At 38.1% G+C, this 20,036-nt stretch overlaps 1 protein-coding gene and 1 long non-coding RNA gene across 3 annotated transcripts; both read right to left on the bottom strand.

Annotated features, from left to right (window-relative positions):
- Positions 1-2,403: 2,403 nt before the first annotated feature.
- On the bottom strand, positions 2,404-7,506 carry LOC307122414 (serine/threonine-protein kinase pim-2-like). Its single transcript, XM_079846400.1, has 7 exons — positions 7,356-7,506; positions 6,392-6,598; positions 6,167-6,261; positions 5,941-5,991; positions 5,340-5,721; positions 5,060-5,239; positions 2,404-4,488 (listed from the first exon to the last, which is right to left on the bottom strand). The coding sequence occupies exons 1-7, from the start codon at positions 7,447-7,449 to the stop codon at positions 4,463-4,465; spliced, it is 1,035 nt and encodes a 344-aa protein (XP_079702526.1). The 5' UTR covers positions 7,450-7,506; the 3' UTR covers positions 2,404-4,462.
- A 9,402-nt stretch (positions 7,507-16,908) lies between these two features.
- Positions 16,909-19,778, bottom strand: LOC307122413. 2 transcript variants are annotated; one of them, XR_013816039.1, is made up of 6 exons: positions 19,700-19,778; positions 19,040-19,113; positions 18,749-18,796; positions 18,582-18,665; positions 17,898-18,431; positions 16,909-17,801 (listed from the first exon to the last, which is right to left on the bottom strand). It is a non-coding gene; the product is annotated as an uncharacterized lncRNA (long non-coding RNA). The 2 variants fall into 2 exon arrangements; XR_013816040.1 differs by lacking the exon at positions 19,700-19,778 and having other exon boundaries at positions 19,040-19,676.
- Between the last annotated feature and the right edge of the window lie 258 nt (positions 19,779-20,036).

The following is a 20,036-nucleotide window of genomic DNA, read 5'->3' as shown; positions in this document are numbered from 1 at the left end:
AATATTTTGTAACGTGCAGCGCTGATTCTGCGCGCATCTCCGGTTATTATGCTGAACATGGAGAATTCACAACATTAACAGATGCCATAACAGAAACTTTGAAATGATAAAGCTGTGTTAACATGCCTGAAATGATCCTGTCTATAAATATAATAATAATACATAAATGGTCATCTAAAAATGATTTCCCGTCTTTCCCGAAAAGAGCTTGAATTTCCGTTATATCGAGTGAAATCAGATCCAGAATCGCACACTGTAATTCAGAAATGCATGCGAGATATGCACAAAACACACACAAATGGCGACCCATGCTGGTCAAAATTGGAAATGCAATGAAAACACAGGCCAAGCATGTAATGATACCTGGAAAATAAAATAAGGATTAAAAGGGATTTAAGGTAATAAAGAAAAAGAAGAAGAAGAAAGAAGTAAGAATGGTAAAAGCAGTTCTAGTCTAATTGTAGCCTAGATGTGAGGTAATCCATTTAGGCTGAACTCTTTGCTAATAGTATTTTATTTAAAATATGCACACATTCAATATTCACTATGTCAAAAGTGCAAAACGTGTCTTATAAATTCCATTAAAAAAAAAATGAACAGTTTACATCACTGTATTATTACTGTGGGTCGTTGAATACATCTATCATAAACAGTTGTCAAATATTAAATGTTTAGCTACTTATATCTCACCACGCACCCCAAAAATGATAAGAGATGTTTCTATTGTTATAATAATGATTGTCTAAAATGTCTACACATAAAGGTAAAAATAGTATTATTTTAATTTTAAAAGTGTTTGTTTTCCAGTAGATGGCAGCAATCCTCCACTAAACCAAAGCACATGTTCACTTTATCATCATGAATGAAAATGAGAAATGTAGATATTTTTTAAAAGTGGATTTTAAAATGATGCCATTTTATATAACTGTATTAATTTGTGCACAACTTTACAGTAAAAACATTAATAAAGCTTTCTGATATTACAATGTGTGTGGTGGTGTGGTTACGGCCCTGCTTGTCTTGTGTTTTTTAGCGGGCTTTGCTAATGAGGCCAATTAGAGAGAATTATTAATATATTTTTTTTATAACAAGGGTTTATCAATGATGCGTAGGCTATATTATTGAACTAACCGAAGACAAAATGTAGAATTCAGAAAATAATGTAGAATGTTTTTTTTCCAAAAAAATATACTGTAACAAAAGCCTTGTTTGTGTAACCTTTTCCCACACAAGTTTGAAATGTTCCAAATGACCCCCAGACATTTTTTATAATAGGTTTGTGTGAATATTGTTTTAAGTTCACTTGGAATTGATATAGCTTTTATTTATACAATAATGTTGAATGTCTATCATTAATGTTTTAAAAGAAGAAAAAAAAATTCAGAGACATCGGTAGCAGTTTTCATAAAAATGTGTCATTACAACAAATATTTCAAATATACTGTCTTTAAGTTGTTTCTACATAAATTTGGAGAGTAACTGTGGAATTATTACAATGAAAAAATATTAAAAACGCAGATGTTGAATGTGCGATTAATTAGTTACTTTTTTTAATTGATATATATATATATATATATATATATATATATATATATATATATATATATATATATATATATATATATATATATATATATATATATATATATATATATATATATATGTATATATATAACTGCCTTATAACTAGATTCACCTTTACATGTTTAATTGTTCATTTTCAAAGCACTAAACTGAGATGTACAGTAACCATCCAAAACATTCAACAGATTTATTTAACCTGGGGACAATTTATTTAGAAGGTTTTTGTGACCTCTTGAACTGCAACTAAAAAACAACAACAACAACTTTCGGCCATTTCCACCACTGAGTACACAGGCCTCTGTGAAAGGGGACAGTGTGATACCATTTAGGCGCACCACTTTTGGACAAAACGTATTGTCAGTAATAGGCAGAAAACTCTGGAATAGTTTGCCCCTTCCAATAAGAGAATGTCCTACATTGAAAACCTTTAAAACTCACTTAAAACAGTTGCTTCTAGAAAACCAGACATGTACTCACACATTTATCACCCATACATTTTCACTGTTTATTGAATGCAGTATAGAGGTGGATGAACAATGTCTTTGCCATTATGTGTCTTTTTGTTTTATCAATGTACATGTCATTATTATGTGTATATTTTACTCTATAGTGAATGAATGCTGTTTGATTGTGGGCTGTCTTCTTGTTAGTCTTATGTTACCTGCCTAGGGACTGCAGATGAAAAGTAGTTATTTTGACTAATTCTGGCATATTTACATGATGTATTTTTATACAACAATGTTAATTTATATGCATAATCCCTATCAAATAAATCAATAAAATAAAAATAAATAAAAGAAGTGTACTTTGCAAGGCTGTGCGTTCAACAAACAAATGATACTTTTATTCAAAGGGGTCATCAGGTCACATATAAGACACTATTGTCAGGATGTACCAGCGGACAGAGGTGTAAAATAAGTGACAGGGACAAAAATGCACAGTCCAGAGTTGTTTTAACTCCCAAAGTGGAAAAATATAAATACATACAGTGGCAATAGTGAAGACAGAAAAATAATCCAAATATAATACAGAGGAAAATACATTTGCAATACACGAATGTAAGTTGGCTATGCCGATGTACAGGACCAAAAAACACAAACGAGATTGAATCTCTCCACACTCCCTCCCCTGCCCCTAAAATGGCTGCCTCTTTTATAGGCTTTGGCTCCTCCTATTTTTGGAACATATCATTTTAGGGGAAAACCTATAAGTTACAAACAGGTGACAAGACATAAACAAACAAACCTTCATGACATTTCAACTCTACATCATATATTATTTACATCTATTAACATGTACAGAGCTCAAAACAATAAAGACAAAACATACATCCCAGGCTCTCTCCCTCCCCTATGAGGTCAGAACCCGATGGAGTAATCTTTGATGAGCAAATGCTAGTTTAAATATGGCTACTTTCCATGTGTACTGGTGTGGCATGTGAGAGGTGTGATGGAAATATTTTATATAATGGCCTCAGAAATGGTCAAAGGGTTATTTAGCATGACATTACAGAAAAACGCAGACTAAGGATGTTCAGGTCAAAGACCATGTAGACTTAGCCAAAAAGGTGCAGTCATATGTGTGCTCATGTGTGTTTGAGTAAACGCTAGCGATAGTAGCTTCTCGACGGGACGCCGTCACCTTACTTCGGGAGGGGAATTACCTCAAAGTATTGAAATTGTGTTCGATGTATTCGAGAAGGGAATTACCTCGAGATACTGTAGTTTTATATTAACAACTGGGAGTTGTTTTGAATTGTCCGTGGTGAAGTCAGATAAACGGATTGAGAATTTCCGCGACAGAGGTGAACCAGAAGGGATGTTTAGCTGTTTGAAAAGCGTTGAAGTTAAACTGATAACTGAATGAAATGAAATAAACTCTTATGGTGTAAAGTATTTTTGGTGTTCCTCTCTGTGTAATGATATTAGAACCGCATGCGTCACTGAACATTAAACATTTAAACAAATTCCAGCATTAAACAAACAAAACAATGAAACTAACAACTTGGGACGATGAACGGGATGTTACAACACCGACATCGGGGCTACAAACACACGACTACATCAGGATGGTACATTTTGCCGGCATTTATGCTGCGTTCCAGGCAAAGTCACGCCGAACTCATTTACAAACATTTCTATCACCAAAGGTGCTCACTCCTTGCTTATTTGAGGGAAACGGAGGAGAAAAACGGCCCATAAGGCAAGAGAAGCTGTTGTACCTTTTATTTTACGTTATTTGTATATTTGGAAATGTATTAGGTATTATTTTATTCTTGCACTCAATGGCCTGAAAACGAGCTAACGCTAGAAAAGCTGCTGATAATGCATAACATTTGCAGATAAATAACGTAGAGCAATACCTTATTTTAAAAAACGATTTGGGTTTTAATGTACGACTTTCATAAACACCGCATCCGTAGGGGCTGCCATTGTTGCTTCGCGGGCTATGTGACGCCAGAGCTCGTAACTGGGAGTACATCGATCTACTACGAGTTCACGGGTGGGAAGTCACGGGTTTGACTGCCGTTCCGGTGCACTTTCACGGGTAGAAGGTTGGAAAAACACGGGTCACAGGTCGCCTGGAACGCGGCATTAGTTTGTGTGTATGTGTAATGGTGGAAACAGTTTGTTGTGTGCACATGCCCGTGTTCAGTCCCTTCAAAATAAAAGTCAGAGGTCACAGTCAGTCTGTGACAACTATATAAATAAAGATGAGTTGTCTTGACTAAACAAAGCAAATGTGGCCGTGATGACTTGATGACTTCTTTCCAGTCTTCGGTCTCTCGTGTTCTTGCTCAGACGTGGGCCGGCTCTGATCTCTGGTGCGGCGGCTTGGGTTCCTGTCAGCAGGTCGGGGTTGAACTTCAGGCTTCGGCTCAAGCCCTCCACCAAGTGTTATATCCTATCCAATACAAAGATTATATGAACATGTGAACTCATGAATGTTTTTTTAGAGCTGATTTACAACAGAACTGAATTGTTGCAATCGCATCACTGATTGTGTTATTTTCCTGTTTATTACTGTGAAGCCGCTCTGAAACAATCTGTATTGTATAAAGCGCTGTATAAATGAAGCTGACTTGACTATAACAATGAACACAAATTTGAAAACCTCACTACCAATAATCCAGAACTGAAGATAAATGATAATAATCCTACTCTGTCTGTTACACTTCCTCACACCTGAAATCACTGATCGAGTGAATCTCCTGAACTTCTCCTGAGCTAATCCATTCATGATGTAACATCTGCTCTAACGTCGGCCGTTTCGTTGGATCCCGGGCTAGGCACTGGCTAATCAGATCTCTGCATTCTGTACACATTTTTATTAAGGAGAGGCTGGTTAGTCATGACCATGTGACACGAATGTTGAAAACATTGAAAAATCTTAAATACTTCACCTTTACCTGTTTCTAAACAGAGCCTTTGCTTTATTTGTGTGTTTATCAATGTTATCAATATTTTTCGCTCACCTTCGGATAAGTTGGGGTTCTGAAATGTAACTTTGGCTTGTGTGATTTCCGTTCTATTGCCAAAGGGAGAGCATGCGTTCATCATCTCGTAGAACAGCACTCCTAGAGCCCAGACATTTGTTGGGACGGCGTGGAATCGAGATTCTGTGAAGACTTCAGGCGGCCAGTAATCCCGTAATCCTGTAAGCAAGACATTTGCACATTGTAGAGCAATCTTTTCAAAGCATCAAATAATCAAAAAGTCACTACATCCAGGTTTCCACACTCCAAAAATACTCACCACGGTATACGTTCCTCTCGTAGCCATCAGCACTAAGTAGCTGACCGCAGCCGAAGTCGATCAGTTTGAGCTCTAGCGTGTTTGCCTTCACCAGGAAATTCTGTGCATGAACATCATTATGAAAAACGCCATGCTCGATGCAGTTTTCCACCGCCAGCACAGCCTGTATCATGATGACCCGAGCTGTGGTTTCATCCAGTGGAGGATCACGAAGGATGAAGTCCAGCAAGTTCTCGCAGGGGTCAGGGAACTCCATAATGAGACTGAATCTCCGAGGATGCTCAAACCAGTCGTACATTTGTATGACGAAGGGGCTTATGGGTTCTTGCCTCATCATGAGCAGCAGCGCCACTTCCGTAACCAGAGGTGTGGGATGCCCAGGCTAGAGAAAAGTAGTAGACAGAAGGTTAGCTGGGTCAAAATCTGAAGAAAACGTCTCATTTTTAAATGTACTTTTCTTTGATCTTTATAGATACGATCATCAGAGCCTTTCCAGGTTTATTGAGCTATTACATTTACACCTAATGTTTCCTCCAGGTGTATTGACTACAGTAATCAGCACTTAAACAACAAATACACATTCAACTTTTGACCAACTTACAATAACAAGATAACGATCATTGTTAATCTTGTGCATCTGCTTGATGGCAACCTGCAAAAAAAAACTATGTTCAATAACAGTTCAACAACAGTAACAGTGTTCAAGCCGCTGACTTTGCACATAACATTTATGATTTGAGCATCTAAGTATTGACCCATCTGTATTAAATATGTTTTAATGCATGCAAGAGCAAAAATGTTTGTACAATTCAGCAAGATTGCTTTACCGTTTTGCCATCACATTTCCGTGTTCCCTTGAACACTCTTCCGAATCCTCCGGATCCAATCATCTCTCCCACGTTATAGAGAGTCTCAAAGGAGTCTGAAAAATAAAATATGAGAAATATATGAGCTTGCTAGATCCTTTGTTTTATATTTAAAATATCAGTGCAAACAAGAAAATAATAATACTGTTTAAAACAATGTTGGAGGAATAATGTCTGCGGATTGACCGTTATTTGGCTGGACGCCGGAGGGATCTGGATCAGGTGATGATGGACCAGGATCGGGCTCTGGCTCCAGATCCGCTGGAGGAACAAACGGCTCCACAACATCCTCAGCACCGAGACAACAGCAGAGGAGCGAGCGCCTCATAGCCTGACACACGTTCCTGAAGAAAGAACGATCTCCTTTCCTCTTCTTACAATCGGCAGGTTTTTCTGAAATGAAGAAAACAAAACTGAATTATTAGAAACATCTCTGACGCCAAATTAGGCTGTGATATAATGACATAACTTACATTTTACTGTTAAAGGGGTGGTCGCATGCGATTTCACTTTTTTAACTTTAGTTAGTGTGTAATGTTGCTGCTTGAGCATAAACAGTATCTGCAAAGTTACAGCGCTGAAAGTTAGATATTGTCTTTTAAAGTTATGGCAGTTTATTGCCTACAAAAACGGCCGGTTTGGACTACAACAAGCTTCTTCCCGGTTTGTTGATATCATAAACCCTTGCTATTAACATAAACACTGCCCCCGTGAACACGCAACAAAGTGGGCGAGGCCACGTCGCAGTCATTACGAAAGAGAGAGAGAGCTGTTGCAGAACTACAAACTACATTTGGCCATCTAACCAATCTAAGACCATTGCGTTTTTCAGAGGGATGGGCTTCATAGAAGCAGGAAGCAAATGAGCCGCTCAAAGGACAGTGGAGACAGCGGTGTGGAATAAAGGTAAAATATAAGAATAAAAATACGGCGTTTAAAAAAAAAAGAAGTATTAAGACATGTTATACTGCGCCCCATAAACACAACCAAGCCTAGAAAAAACCCACGGAACCACCCCTTTGATTCCAGAAAGAAAATTTCAGCAAAAGGAAATTAAATGTGACTGTACTGTGACTGTCAGAATGAAATATGAAATAGCAAAAATCTCCATCTGTACACTTTACACCGCCCAGCTTTATTTCAGTCTCACCTGTTGAGCTCCTGTTCACTGGTGAAGCCTCCATAAGGCCATTTGAAGTCTCCGTTGGCTCGACGGGAACTTGACCTGGCAGCGGAGGGCACATCCACTCTTCGAGGCTGTCGGACCTGGACAAACAACAGTCGCTGGAACTGCCCTGTTCGCTTAGGCTATCCGACCGATCGCCACTCCACCTCCATTCGACGATGTACGTGCCTCGGCTGCTGAGGCTCAACGACTCTCTAGAGAACCGCCTCACTATATTGACAGAGAGGGACAAAGATGATATGGACATGATGCTTGGTGAAGATATTTCTTATCATATTAATAATCAATGTCAGTGGTCACATCAAATTGTTACTGTATTTATTTATTTTTCAACTTTCTATTTTCAATGACACATTATTTGATAACTGAGCAATAACTTCTTCAATAAAAGCCTATTCTGACCTCTGCGAAAGAGTTTAGATGGAGTGGATGGACGTCCATCGTCCTGGCTCTCCCGGCTGCCGCTCTGCCACTCCCTCTTCCTGTCCGTCTGACCTGTGGACACAGAAACACAAAACTCAGAAGACAGAAGTGCTAAATGTGTAGGAAGCTCCTGGATCTGTGTCTGGGTCGGTCATCAGAACAGAACAGGGTCTCCAAACCTCCTGACCAGCCGTCTGAGAGAAAGTGGCTCTCCTGGATTTGGAGCGGCCTGAGGCTGGAATATTTCAGTAACATAACATCCCATAAACAAATGAAACACCTAAAGCACTCACCTCCTGTTTCACCCATCATATTCGCCATCGACATCCTCCTCCAATCTGGAATAAAAACAATACAAAACACAAAACACAAAACACAACACACAACACAACACAACACAATAGTACAATACAATAAACTCTCCTCAAAAATACTCCTCCCAGAAAAATAAAAAATAAAAAGAAATAAAATTTGAAACTCCTAAAATAAGAAAAGAACAATAAGATAGCACAATAGAAATAATAAGAACTAAAACTCAAAAATATAACTGTGTAAAGGATATCTCCTGCGTTGTTCTTCCAGAATAAAACTCTTGTCTCAGGAATCGTCCGAACAGCTTCAAAATCTCAGTCAGCACAGAAAATATTCTGCAAATGTTTTTGAATTCGCCTCGTCTCTCTCAACAACAGATCGCGATCAGTGCGCCTGCATATGAGTCAGAATCAATTCATAACAATGTTCATAACATGCATCGCCATAGCAACTCAAATTCAAATCATTCATATGAGCAGAGCACGTGACCGCGCATCGATCTGAACACATTTATTGAATAGTTATGAACTTAATTTGGACGTTTTCTAATTCTTGAATGAATCAGCCGGTTCACTGAATCGACTCAATGACTCACTCATTAAGACGGTCACCTGCTGCCACCTACTGGTGGTTTAGTCTCATCTTTCCAACATTTCTTATTTGTATCTTAAAAAATATTTAAAATAATCTAATAACATTATTTAATGCAGTTGTAATTTTTCAGTGTAAATTGTTTAATTTGATTGGTAACAGCCTATAGTGTATTATTCTAATTTAATTTATAGATTAAATTTAAGAATATAAAAGGAAAACTGAAGCATAGCCTATATTTAATAAGATTATCGAAAAATTATAAAAAGGTAAACATATCACAAATATACATATTTAAATATGTCAAAGCTGATTGAACACTGGTGAGAATATTGCTTCAGAGGTCCCCGTTTTACAGCTCGTTCAAAACAACATATACATAACAACAACGCATTTACATTGCAAAAAAGTGTTGTGATTCTTTCACCAGCAGATGGCGCTGTGAGCTGCGCTGACTCTACTTGGTCGCGCGCACGCAGCTTCATGATGAACGTCACCGAGAGCAGAGCGCCATTATCGTCAAATATCAAAAGAAACATCGTTATCACTTTCAAGGTAGTAACATACTAACTATTCATGTTAAATTAAAGTAATACTGTTTGCATGTGCTCTATAACAGATCCTCAACGGGGTGCGGGATTGTTTTGTCCCCAAAAGTTCCAGTCACAAAGCAGTGATTACCACACATCTTAACTAGCCTATATATATGTGTGTGTGTGTGTGTGTGTGTATATATATATATATATATATATATATATATATATATATATATATATATATATATATATATATATATATATATATATATATATATATATATATATATATATATATATATATATATATATAAACTAAACAATTACACCTTACCCTAGCTCACAACAAATACATGTGCAGAATACACACATACTTAAATACATGCTTAAAATGAGCCTAAAATGCAAAATAACAAGACCAATTAAAGTTAGTAACAGTTATTTCAAGCACAAACGTAACAAAACATTTGAAGTAAAAGAAAAAAAGTAATTTATACAGTATAAACTCGTGAAAATGAAGGTATTAAATACAATTATATTTGTTAAATAGTTTTTTTTCCATATTTATGTTGTTTTATTTGTGTAATGTGTTTTTGTTAAATCATGTTCTAATATTGTTTTGAACGGCTTGTGATTTACAGTGGTGGTTTTTACTATGAACTGTTTTCATTGTTTGATTGTTTTTTTGTTTTGTTTTTGCAGGTGCAGTGAATTGTATTAAAACCAGACCAAAAATCGTAATAATAATAAAACTAAATCATAATAATTATTAATGTTAATAATAATATAGGGAGCCCAGCCCACAACGACAACAAAAAACATTCAAAAATATATTGTCCCTGTTTTTAATTAATAGACAGGCCTAATAACAAATGAGATTTCTGAAATGAGAATGTCCAAGTTTCCATTTCAGAAATCTGGTCACCTTACTCTGCATGCATCAAAATGTGTTGCTAAATACTTTTATTTATTTGTTTTTTTTTTTTTACTATATTTTTCTATATTATTGCATATGAATAAAAACAAAAATTAAATAATGTTTCTTTGTATTAGTTTAATGGTGATTTTTTTTTAGTTCTTATTATTTAAACTTTTTTTATGGTATTAAAATGTATTATGAAGCCCATAATACATAATTTTATATTTTATAATACTTAATACTTAATTTTATTCAGAAGCCCAAACTGGGCAAAAATGTGTAATTTTTTGCACCTGCTGATATTTATATTGTCAAAACATTAGATGAAATTCTGATAGCTTGTAATGTCAGTCAGTGAGATCTTTATAATAGTCTTAAAATGCATATACATATCTGTTGTCACTCTATATTCCCCAATAATGTCTTAGTAAGATTATATTGAAATGCTTTCACAATCTATGCTCTTTAGTTTTTGATGACTGAGAGATGAACAAATAAACTCAAAAGCCTGATGGATCATATTTGATACTCACATTTTAACATGGGTTTCCTAAAACATTATGTATGGATAATCAAACTATTAATCAGACAACAGTAGATTGTGTGCAGATGTTTTTTCAGCAAAGTTTTAATTATGTTTATCATGATCAAAGAGGCCTTAGAAATGTACATATCAAATATTATACAATAGGCTTTATAGGGTTAATAATATTAATATCTCTCACTCAGGGCTGCCAAACCCCTGCTCTTATCGATACAATTAAACTCGCTTTCTGTCGTTTATCAGTTGATGCTCAGGGTCTGGGGGAGTAAGGAGGAAGCATCCCAACTGGAGAAGTGCGAGGCGGCTGCTCTCATTGTGGAGGGAACAGCTCATCAGCTAATGTCGTCGGATGGAGAAGTTGATTGATCCATACCTAGGAAACTTCAGTGAGGTCTTGTGTTAGCAGATTGTTTGCCAAGAATATAAGCTACCGTGCATTGGGGTGTTTTCTGCCATTTCAGGTTGAGTTTATTGAGATCCATGCCCTCCAGTCAGACCAGGAGGAGATAGACAGCCGGTTGTGCTCCGCCTGCATCATGCCGTCAAGCTGGGATTCAAGTCGGCAGTAGTGAGGACCCTGGACACCGACATCTTCTTCATCCTTCATCCTGCATCACGCTGACACCATCAGCCTCGTCATCTACCTCGACACTGGCATGGGCCGCCACCGTCAGCTGGTCAATGTCCCAGAGCTGGCCACTCCTCTTGGGCAGCCGTACTGCAGCAGCTGCTCGGCTACTGTGTGTTTAGTGGTGAGGACTGTACCAGCACCTTCAAAGGCAAGGGCAAGGTGACACCGCTCAAAAAGCTCCAGAAGAACCCCAAATTTCAAAAGGGTTTCAGGTTGGTGGATGAATTTTAGACAGTTGAATTTGAATGTATTGAATATAATATTTGGAGAGAGCAAACTTAGCAATTATCCCATCAATCTTCCTCCAGTCAGCTGTGCGATGAGTGGAAGGTGAAGTTGGAAGTGCAGGAGCAGCTGGAGGTTTTCACGTGTGTGATGTACAGTCAAGCATGTGAGAAATCAGTCAAGCCGGTCAGGAGCAAGATGCTCAAGAAGATTGTGGGAGAAGACGAGACCCTCAGCATTAAGTCGAGAGTCGATTTTGCTCGCCTGCCCCACTGCCAAGACTCACTCATCCCTCACATCCAGCGGGCAAGCGGGCAGCTGAGCCGATCTTCCGGAGGCCTAAACCCTATGACGAGGGTCAGGGGTGGGAGAAGACGGACGGAGGGATTTTGGAGCCTGTCTGGTCTTGTGGACCAATTCTGGCCCCATCTCTCATCGACCTGTTTGCTGATGATGATGGAGAGGGGGAAGAGGATGAGGTGGAGATTGATAATAAACAACCATGATGATCATTGATCCATTTAATAGTGATCAATTTAATAACCTTGCAATTGTTATAACAGAATAAATTAGATTTATACGGCTAAATTTTCAACACAAATAGCAAAAGTTACATCATAATGAGCCTAAATGTGTTATTTGCCTGTTTTTCACCAATAGAGTGGTTGTACCATGTCAATGACCTTTCCATTTGATTCCTGGTGTCCGAATTATATTAGCAAGTGGGTTCATTTGTCTCTGTATGTTGTGTGGTTTAGGAGTTAAGATGGCCGCCAAACGAACCCCATGGGACATTAGTTGACCTCGGCAACGGCAAAAATTCTTAACAAGAAACCATTAGGGTCTCAAAAAAACAGGTTACAAAAAACTGCCTAGCGGATACACGGGAACCCATTTCTCCTGCTAGACTACTTGATTATCAAAGTTTAACAAAGTGAAACATTTTACTCGAAATCACACGTTTTATGTGTAATTTGACATGTAACGTTACCAAAAATGTCAGATTTAATCTAATTCTTTATGATTTCAGTTAATACAGGTGGAGCTGGCAAAGGTGGAGGGTTTCTAAAATCGCGCTGCAACTACAGCAAATGCTAACAAAGCATTTGAAGGTTGAGCATGACAGCTCATTGGCTACTGATACAGCAGGAACCAATCAGATGTGCTCTAAAGAGAATGATGTGATTGCAAGCAGATTGAGTTAAAGGTGCAGTAAGCGATTTTTGAGAAACACTGTTGATATTTGAAATCACCAAAACAAACACGCCCCTACCCAAAAGGATCACACCCCAATCTTGATAGCGCCACCCCCAACTTCACAAACACGCTATGGCGCACAAGCACCTCCCCCCTCATGAGTGGACACGCCGATTGGCTACAGGTGTGTTTTAGTGCTCGGTCCGATCCACTTTCAACAGCGTTTCTCAGAAAATACGCTTACTGCACCTTTAAGGAGCTATCAGCCTGCGCCATCTAGAGTTTCAGGACAGAACTTTTTATTCGTTTTTGGGAAACTATTCCTATGAGCTTCAAGATTGACCTAAATCATTCTCAAGGCCAAAGTATGCAGGATTTACATGTTTACAGTCTGGTACAAATTGTGGTTTTGGTCTATACGGCTAATTTTGCCGTTCATGACAACTGTGAGGGGGGTGAATTTTTTTATAACTCATTCATTTACATTATATAAAGCATTAAAGTTCTGCATAATTAAGGGCGTGGCCACTTCGAGTGACAGGTGGATTGCCCCTGCTGTTTGTCTGCTGTCCGTTAGCTCCACCCACTCCACCTGTTAGCTCATCTTTAGCCCCTTTTCAGTTATCCGGGAGTGACATGCTGTCAAGATGGCAGCGGCCGCACTTTAGGCTTCAGAAACCTATGGGTGATGTCACGGACACTACGTTCATATTTATTTACAGTCTATGTGTGGCAACCGTGCCCTGGGTGCGTCGATTCACTAGGCAGTCGAAGAAAAACACATTGCCCTGGCTAAATGAAGAGTGTAGGATACTTATGAAGGAAAGAGATCAATTATTGAAACAATCTTTAAAATCAGGTCTTTCAACAGACCGACAAAAATGTACCTCATTAAGTAATAAAGTAAAAAAAGATAAACTAAAGCCAACTTCTTCATCAATACTATTGAAGAGGCAAGAGGAAATGGGAGGAAGATATGGCAAACCATCAACAAGCTGATTGGCAGAAAAAGTTGAAAATTAACACTGAATTAGTTACAGATCCAACCATCATATCTACGGAACTCTTTCTTTCTAGACTCTGTTTATGAAACAACTCAACTTTTTAATTCACCTAGCTATTCTATTTGCTCCATTAATTATGCACAGCCGATTTCTATTTACAACAAATAACTGAAACAGAAGTAGCATCAGTGGCTTAAAAAATTCTAAGGCCATGGATATCTATGGCCTTGATACTAATTTTCTAAAAAGGCACAAAGAGACCCATTCATACAGCCCATGACATATTTCATTAATCAGTCCTTAAAGGGGTGTTGAACTGAGAAATCAACTTTCCCTTAAGCTTTTGATATATAAAAGGTCATGGTAATATAAGAATAACCTGTAAGTTTCAGAGCTGAAAACTTCCAGTGTGTGTGTGTCCGTGTCCGCGAGAGTGTGTGTGATTTAATCATTGTGTTTGTTTGATATTTTGCGAGTCCTCATTTCCCCAGAAGATACCCATATGGACTGACTGAAGCTCATTAAATATGCAAATCTTATCCAATCCTAGCCGTGGGCGTTTACTTCCAAGTGTTCAGTGCGGCACGCCCATCAAATCCGAGTGTTTTTCAGAGAGCCTCAAAACCAAGGCAGAAAATAGCCTATTACTTATTCATTATGATGTTTTTGAATGTAAAAACCACACAAACGTCATAAGTTGACCTCAGATAACAGTATAAAAAAAATAAAAAAGCCAGTTCATGACCCCTTTAAGACAATCCATTGTGCCATCAGCTTGAAAGATGGCCCTGGTATAGTCGAAAAATGGGTGGCTAAACTGATTCAACATCTCAATACAAGCAATAATTTATTCCACCCTATGGGATTTGGGTTCAGGGTTCAACTGTGTGTTTCTGGGAAAGGTTAAAGGCTATCTAGATAAGAGTTCTTATGTTGGTGCTGTCTTTATAGATCTAAATCGAGCTTTCGATACTGTTAATTACAAAGTTCTTTTATCTAAATTAACATATTTCAATTTCTCTGAACAAGCTCTTAACTGGATAAAATCATTAGCCTGGCGTGGCCATACTCAATTCTAGTCAGAATATGAGTCTGGTACCGCTCCATTGAGCTTTGATTATGGGGCGTGTTTCAACCGAGCCAGGAAAGACCTCAATTGGATAGACCCACAACCAATCAGAGCAACGGAGCGACGCGTAACGTTAGTTGTCAAATGTCAACAGAACTCAACTGCACTGTGTTGCCAAGTCCGTGTTTTTCTCCATGTCCGCGGGTTGAAGCGACCCCAATTATGTGATTATATAAACCCAGGAATGCGAATTTTAGCAGGCAACCTTGCCAAAATAACATATTTTGCCAACCAAACGCCATTTTTTTCCGGAGAACACCCCGGAAAGTTATTGTTTTGGGCTATAGTTTTGAGTAGCAATTGTGCGCGACATTGCAAAAACACTTGGAAACCCTGTCTGCACGCACGCTGGATTAAGTAACGTTACAAGAAAAATATGAGTGTAAAAAATAATAAAATAATTTAAGGATACACAGAGTACTTACCAACACGATCATCGTTTCTGAGAGAAATAGTGAAGGTGAATGCATATACGAACAAGTTCTCCGTTTAGGATAAGAGCAAATTCAACCCAAGAGCCTTCGATGATGTGGATGATTACGTTACTGTTGATCATCTGTCCATCATCGTCTCAAGCCCGCCCTGACAATTTCATTGGTCCAAACTGTTTCTGTTCGGGCATAATTACTCCTCTATGGAGCGAGTCCAGACCGAATTGCCCGAGCAAAAAAAATTGTGGGCGGGGCTAAATTCGGCTGGCATCCAGGCTATAAAATCATACCTATCCAGTAGAAAGCAACGTGTTTGTGTTAATGATTCAAAGTCCCCATTCTGTGAATGTCCAGTAGGGGTCCCCCAAGGCTCCACACTTGGTCCAATCGTGTTTACACTGTATATAAATGATCTGCCAGAGGCATGTCAAAATCTTGATGTTCAGATGTATGCAGATATGCTGTAATCTTTACACATGCTAAAAACTACCAAGAGATAGCATCCACACTTACATCTGCAATGGCTCACTAAGTCATGTCTCTAGTACCTAAACATAAACAAATGTTCTGTATGGCGTTTACTAAACAAAATATGAAGGTGTCACATTCTAATGCCCCTCCGCTTCATGGCTTCTTCCAAAGCGGTGGTAGTACACGCAGGGGTGGAAAAGGGGTTTCGAGGGAGGACGGAGTTCCAGCTAAAAAAAAAAAAAAAAAGGTTAAATTTTATTTTATTTTTAATTAAAAGGATTTGTATATTTTAGCAACTCAATATTCTACAATATAATAGCCACATATACACGTAATGTAATGAATAATAATAAAGAAGTAGCAGAATATTTTGTGATAAAGGCTGCACAATGTCAACTTTTCTGATTGGCCAATACCGGCAGACTGCAGCCAATGGAAATGCTTCTCCATTGTTACGTGCTTGAGGTAAATTATCTGGAATGATGAACTGTGATTTTTGACCCAAAACCCGTTACTTTAACTGTTCTAAATTAGGATATATCTGGATCAATGTGCACTGACCGCCACAGTGTTCTTGTCAGAGAACTCAGAGTCATGGATAGATGATAGCCTTTTAATGATTGCTTTGTATCAACACAGATGGACATGTGGAAGGTTGATCTAGAACAGTTAAAGAGAAATAATAATTAACATATAAATCACTTAAGTGATATAAATAAACTCAACATAAAGTGTCTTCATCCTCATTCAAGTGATAGCGATCGCTATATTAAACTTCAAAGGATTGACGTCAATGATTCAGCGCCCCAGATAGCAATGAGTCGGCGGACCACCGGCGGTGATCCGGCGGCTGTAGAAGCGTCAGAATTGCGTAATCGCAAACACGTTTGACGGCAAGCGGCAGCCGGCTTCCTACCGCCTTCGTACCGCCGCCGGCCCGCAGGCAAACCGCCGTTCCGCCGCCTTTATACCAAAAGGCGGCCCGTCGGAGGCAAACGCTATTTTCGAGCGATCTGCCTCCGCTTATTGTGTAATAAATAATATATATTTATTTATTATTCATATATTTGTAACATGCAGTTTATGATGGATAATAATTGAACAAACCAGATAAATTCCCATTTGGCATTTTTATTCCACATTTCAAAGTACATTAACTGTCAATGATACAAGATAATATAAATGAAATATAACAGACAATAAATAAGCTTAAATAGGCCTATAAATAACAAAAAACATTTTTACTAAAGAACCTGCATGTTTCCAATTAAATTTTGGTTTAAAAAAAAAAAAAACAGCCTTACAAGCAAATTATAACACTTACAATATTTGTTAATAACAAATAGGTCAGCTCTGGGATGAAAAGAATTACCATTAAATATTATATCAAATAATGAGGATATTTGGTACCAAAGAATGTGCAGGATACCAAATAAATCGAGGTATAACATCACATTTAACAAGCCATTTCTAACAATAGGATAAATGGTAATAATTTAGAGTAAAGCTCTGGAGAAGAATAGAACAGTAGTAGAACAGAACATTATAACAAGCCTGACTATGGGTTCTCCGGTTTTCCCCGACCTCCAGAATGAGGCAGCGCAAATTGGCTTATCTTCAGTGATTTCTTGTGCGCCTATATAAAGGACAAACAACCTCGCCATCCCATATCTATCCAAGGAGCTGCCTTCAAGGCAGGGTCACAGGGAATAAAAATTTCCACAGTAATTTCCACAGTGAACAGTGTGGATTGGGTGAGTGTAGCCTGAAACTTCTGGCTTCTTTAGGGGTCTTGATGTTACTGACTGCAGGATAAAGAAAGGGTTCCAGGTGTCAGTAGTCAGCCTAGGTGTAAGAGGTCGGCTGTGGGTCCCTCTCAGCTGTGCGGCGTCTTTTTCCGCCTTCACGATCAGATGCTCCTTTCAGGTAACGCATAACGTTAACCTGGACCGCCTCATCAGTGGCATCCTGGGTTGCCGGGTTCTTCCGGATGGCTCCTGTAGAAAATACAGATCTGTCATTCCATGTGAATGTCATAAGGCCACACACATCTACTTAAATATATAACAAATTTATATATTTATATATATTACTTTGAACAATGGTCTTCAGGAACATGTCTCTAAAACATGCTTTATCCCCTACACCCGTCCAGGTTGTATTAATGGAAAGGTGATTAGAGAAGATACTCTGAAGTATTCGCCACACGGTTGTTTTTAGGTCCCTCCCACATTTGATTGCCAAAAACCGAAGCTGAAAATACAAAAAAGTGTTACAAATTACATATCTCTGAAGCTTCTCATACATAAATATAAAAATGTGACAGGCTGTGGATTCAGACTGTAGAATATGCAGTGTACAATCTTAAATTTTACTTTTTAGATTACCCTACAGCATTATAAACAAAATCAGCACACTTACTGGAGCTCTTTATCCTGCCTCAAACTGTTGTCAAGCAACGCCAAATGGGTTGTCTAGGGGGAGTAACAGACCCCCTGGCAGGGAGAACTCTCCAAAAGACACATTGGCACTGAAATGTTGCAGCATAGTGTCCATTTTGTTGTCCATGCTACGCACAACATCGCCAAACTCTCCAAGACGTCGCAGCATTAGGGTCTGATCTGCACCTACAGGGGTTCACAGAATAAAAGAATAAAGCAGTCAGTCCTGGTCCCTCAACTACTAAACTATGACATTTACAACTAGGTCTACTACATGTACAGGTGGCCCCAGTGGGAATTAAACCAACAACCACAGGTGTTGTTTGCAAGTTGTACCTGATTGCCCAGTACGAGCAAACGTCGTCAACATTGTCCCAACTTGCTTCACCTGCTCATGAAGTGAGCCGCTGTCATCCGAAGCTACAAAATGAAAGGCATTTGGTAATTTTGGACCTACATCACAGTCAAAAAAGTAAAATTTAAGAAAGAGTGCATGTTCTCACCTGCTTGTGCATTGCTTTCCCTCAGGGCTTGGTTCTCATTCTGGAAATCTACATAAAAAATATTTTAATTATATATATATATATATATATATATATATATATATATATATATATATATATATATATATATATATATATATATATATATATAAAACAACAACTACAGGCACAATTTTCCATACTGTTAAAGTTTCCAACATCTGCAATTTCCTGTTTGTCCATCTCAACTCCTTTCAATATTCTTCTCCTTATAGCCCAGTAACTAGACATTGTGACTAACAATTTATTTACCTTGAAAGCCAAAACGATTGTCCAATAGTAGGTCACTTGGATGAAGATAACCGATTGTGCTCTGGTCAAGGTATCTGCAAGAAAATGTGAACAAAACCGCATTGTTAACGTTATATACAGAATATACAGTAGCTATGCTGTGGGGGGAAAAACTGGTCAGCCAAATGTGGAACAGTAAAATGTATTCATTCAGTGTAGTGATTCAAGTAAACTACATTGTCCTCAAACATAAAAAGTACAGCAGTTCAGAGAAATAACTCATAAATGACCTTAAATGCTAGAAGAACAGTAGCAACACAGCACATGTTAGCTAACACTTGCTAAAACTGACCTAGCAGCATGCTTGTTCGGACTAACAAAATAATTTAAATACCTATATACATCATTCTGTTTTGTTAGAAAACACCAAAAGTTAAACTTAAGTCTTTCTAGATGTAAAGCTTTGGCTAACTTACCTACAGTAGCTAGATACATTTTAACATGTAGAACATGCTTGAACTCAGTGTGTAAAAAAGGCGAAACAGCACGTGTTAGCTAACACTGTGCATTGTGCACTATATCAGCGTGCGTGTCTGAACAAACTAATTAAAACAACCAACCGGTATATACATCAAAAATGAACATAATATTGTGTGACACAAAAAGGAAACATGTACTTACTTAAACGCTCGTAGTCGAGGATATTTTCTGATCTCCTCTCTTCAAATACTAAAACCATGTGATGAGCGGCCGCTGTTGGTAAATCCAGAGAATGTCTAATATGGCGAGAAGTTTCACTCTCACTGAACTTCCGGCTTCTGAACTGGTTGCAGTTCCTCTCTGATTCCATATGAGGGCGCTCACAGGACGAGTGCAGAATGAATGGAGGTCTATGGCGCTATACCAATAAAAATCCACTTTTCTCAGGATATAATTTTTTATCTAGTAATTTGAATGTTGTATTCGAAAGGAAATGCAAATAAATTACACATTGCTGGGTGTTAGATTTTTTAGAGTC

Source organism: Gobio gobio, assembly GCF_949357685.1.
Source record: "Gobio gobio genome assembly, contig: scaffold_131, whole genome shotgun sequence".
Taxonomy (NCBI): domain Eukaryota; kingdom Metazoa; phylum Chordata; class Actinopteri; order Cypriniformes; family Gobionidae; genus Gobio; species Gobio gobio.
This window is presented reverse-complemented; position numbering and strand designations above follow the sequence as displayed.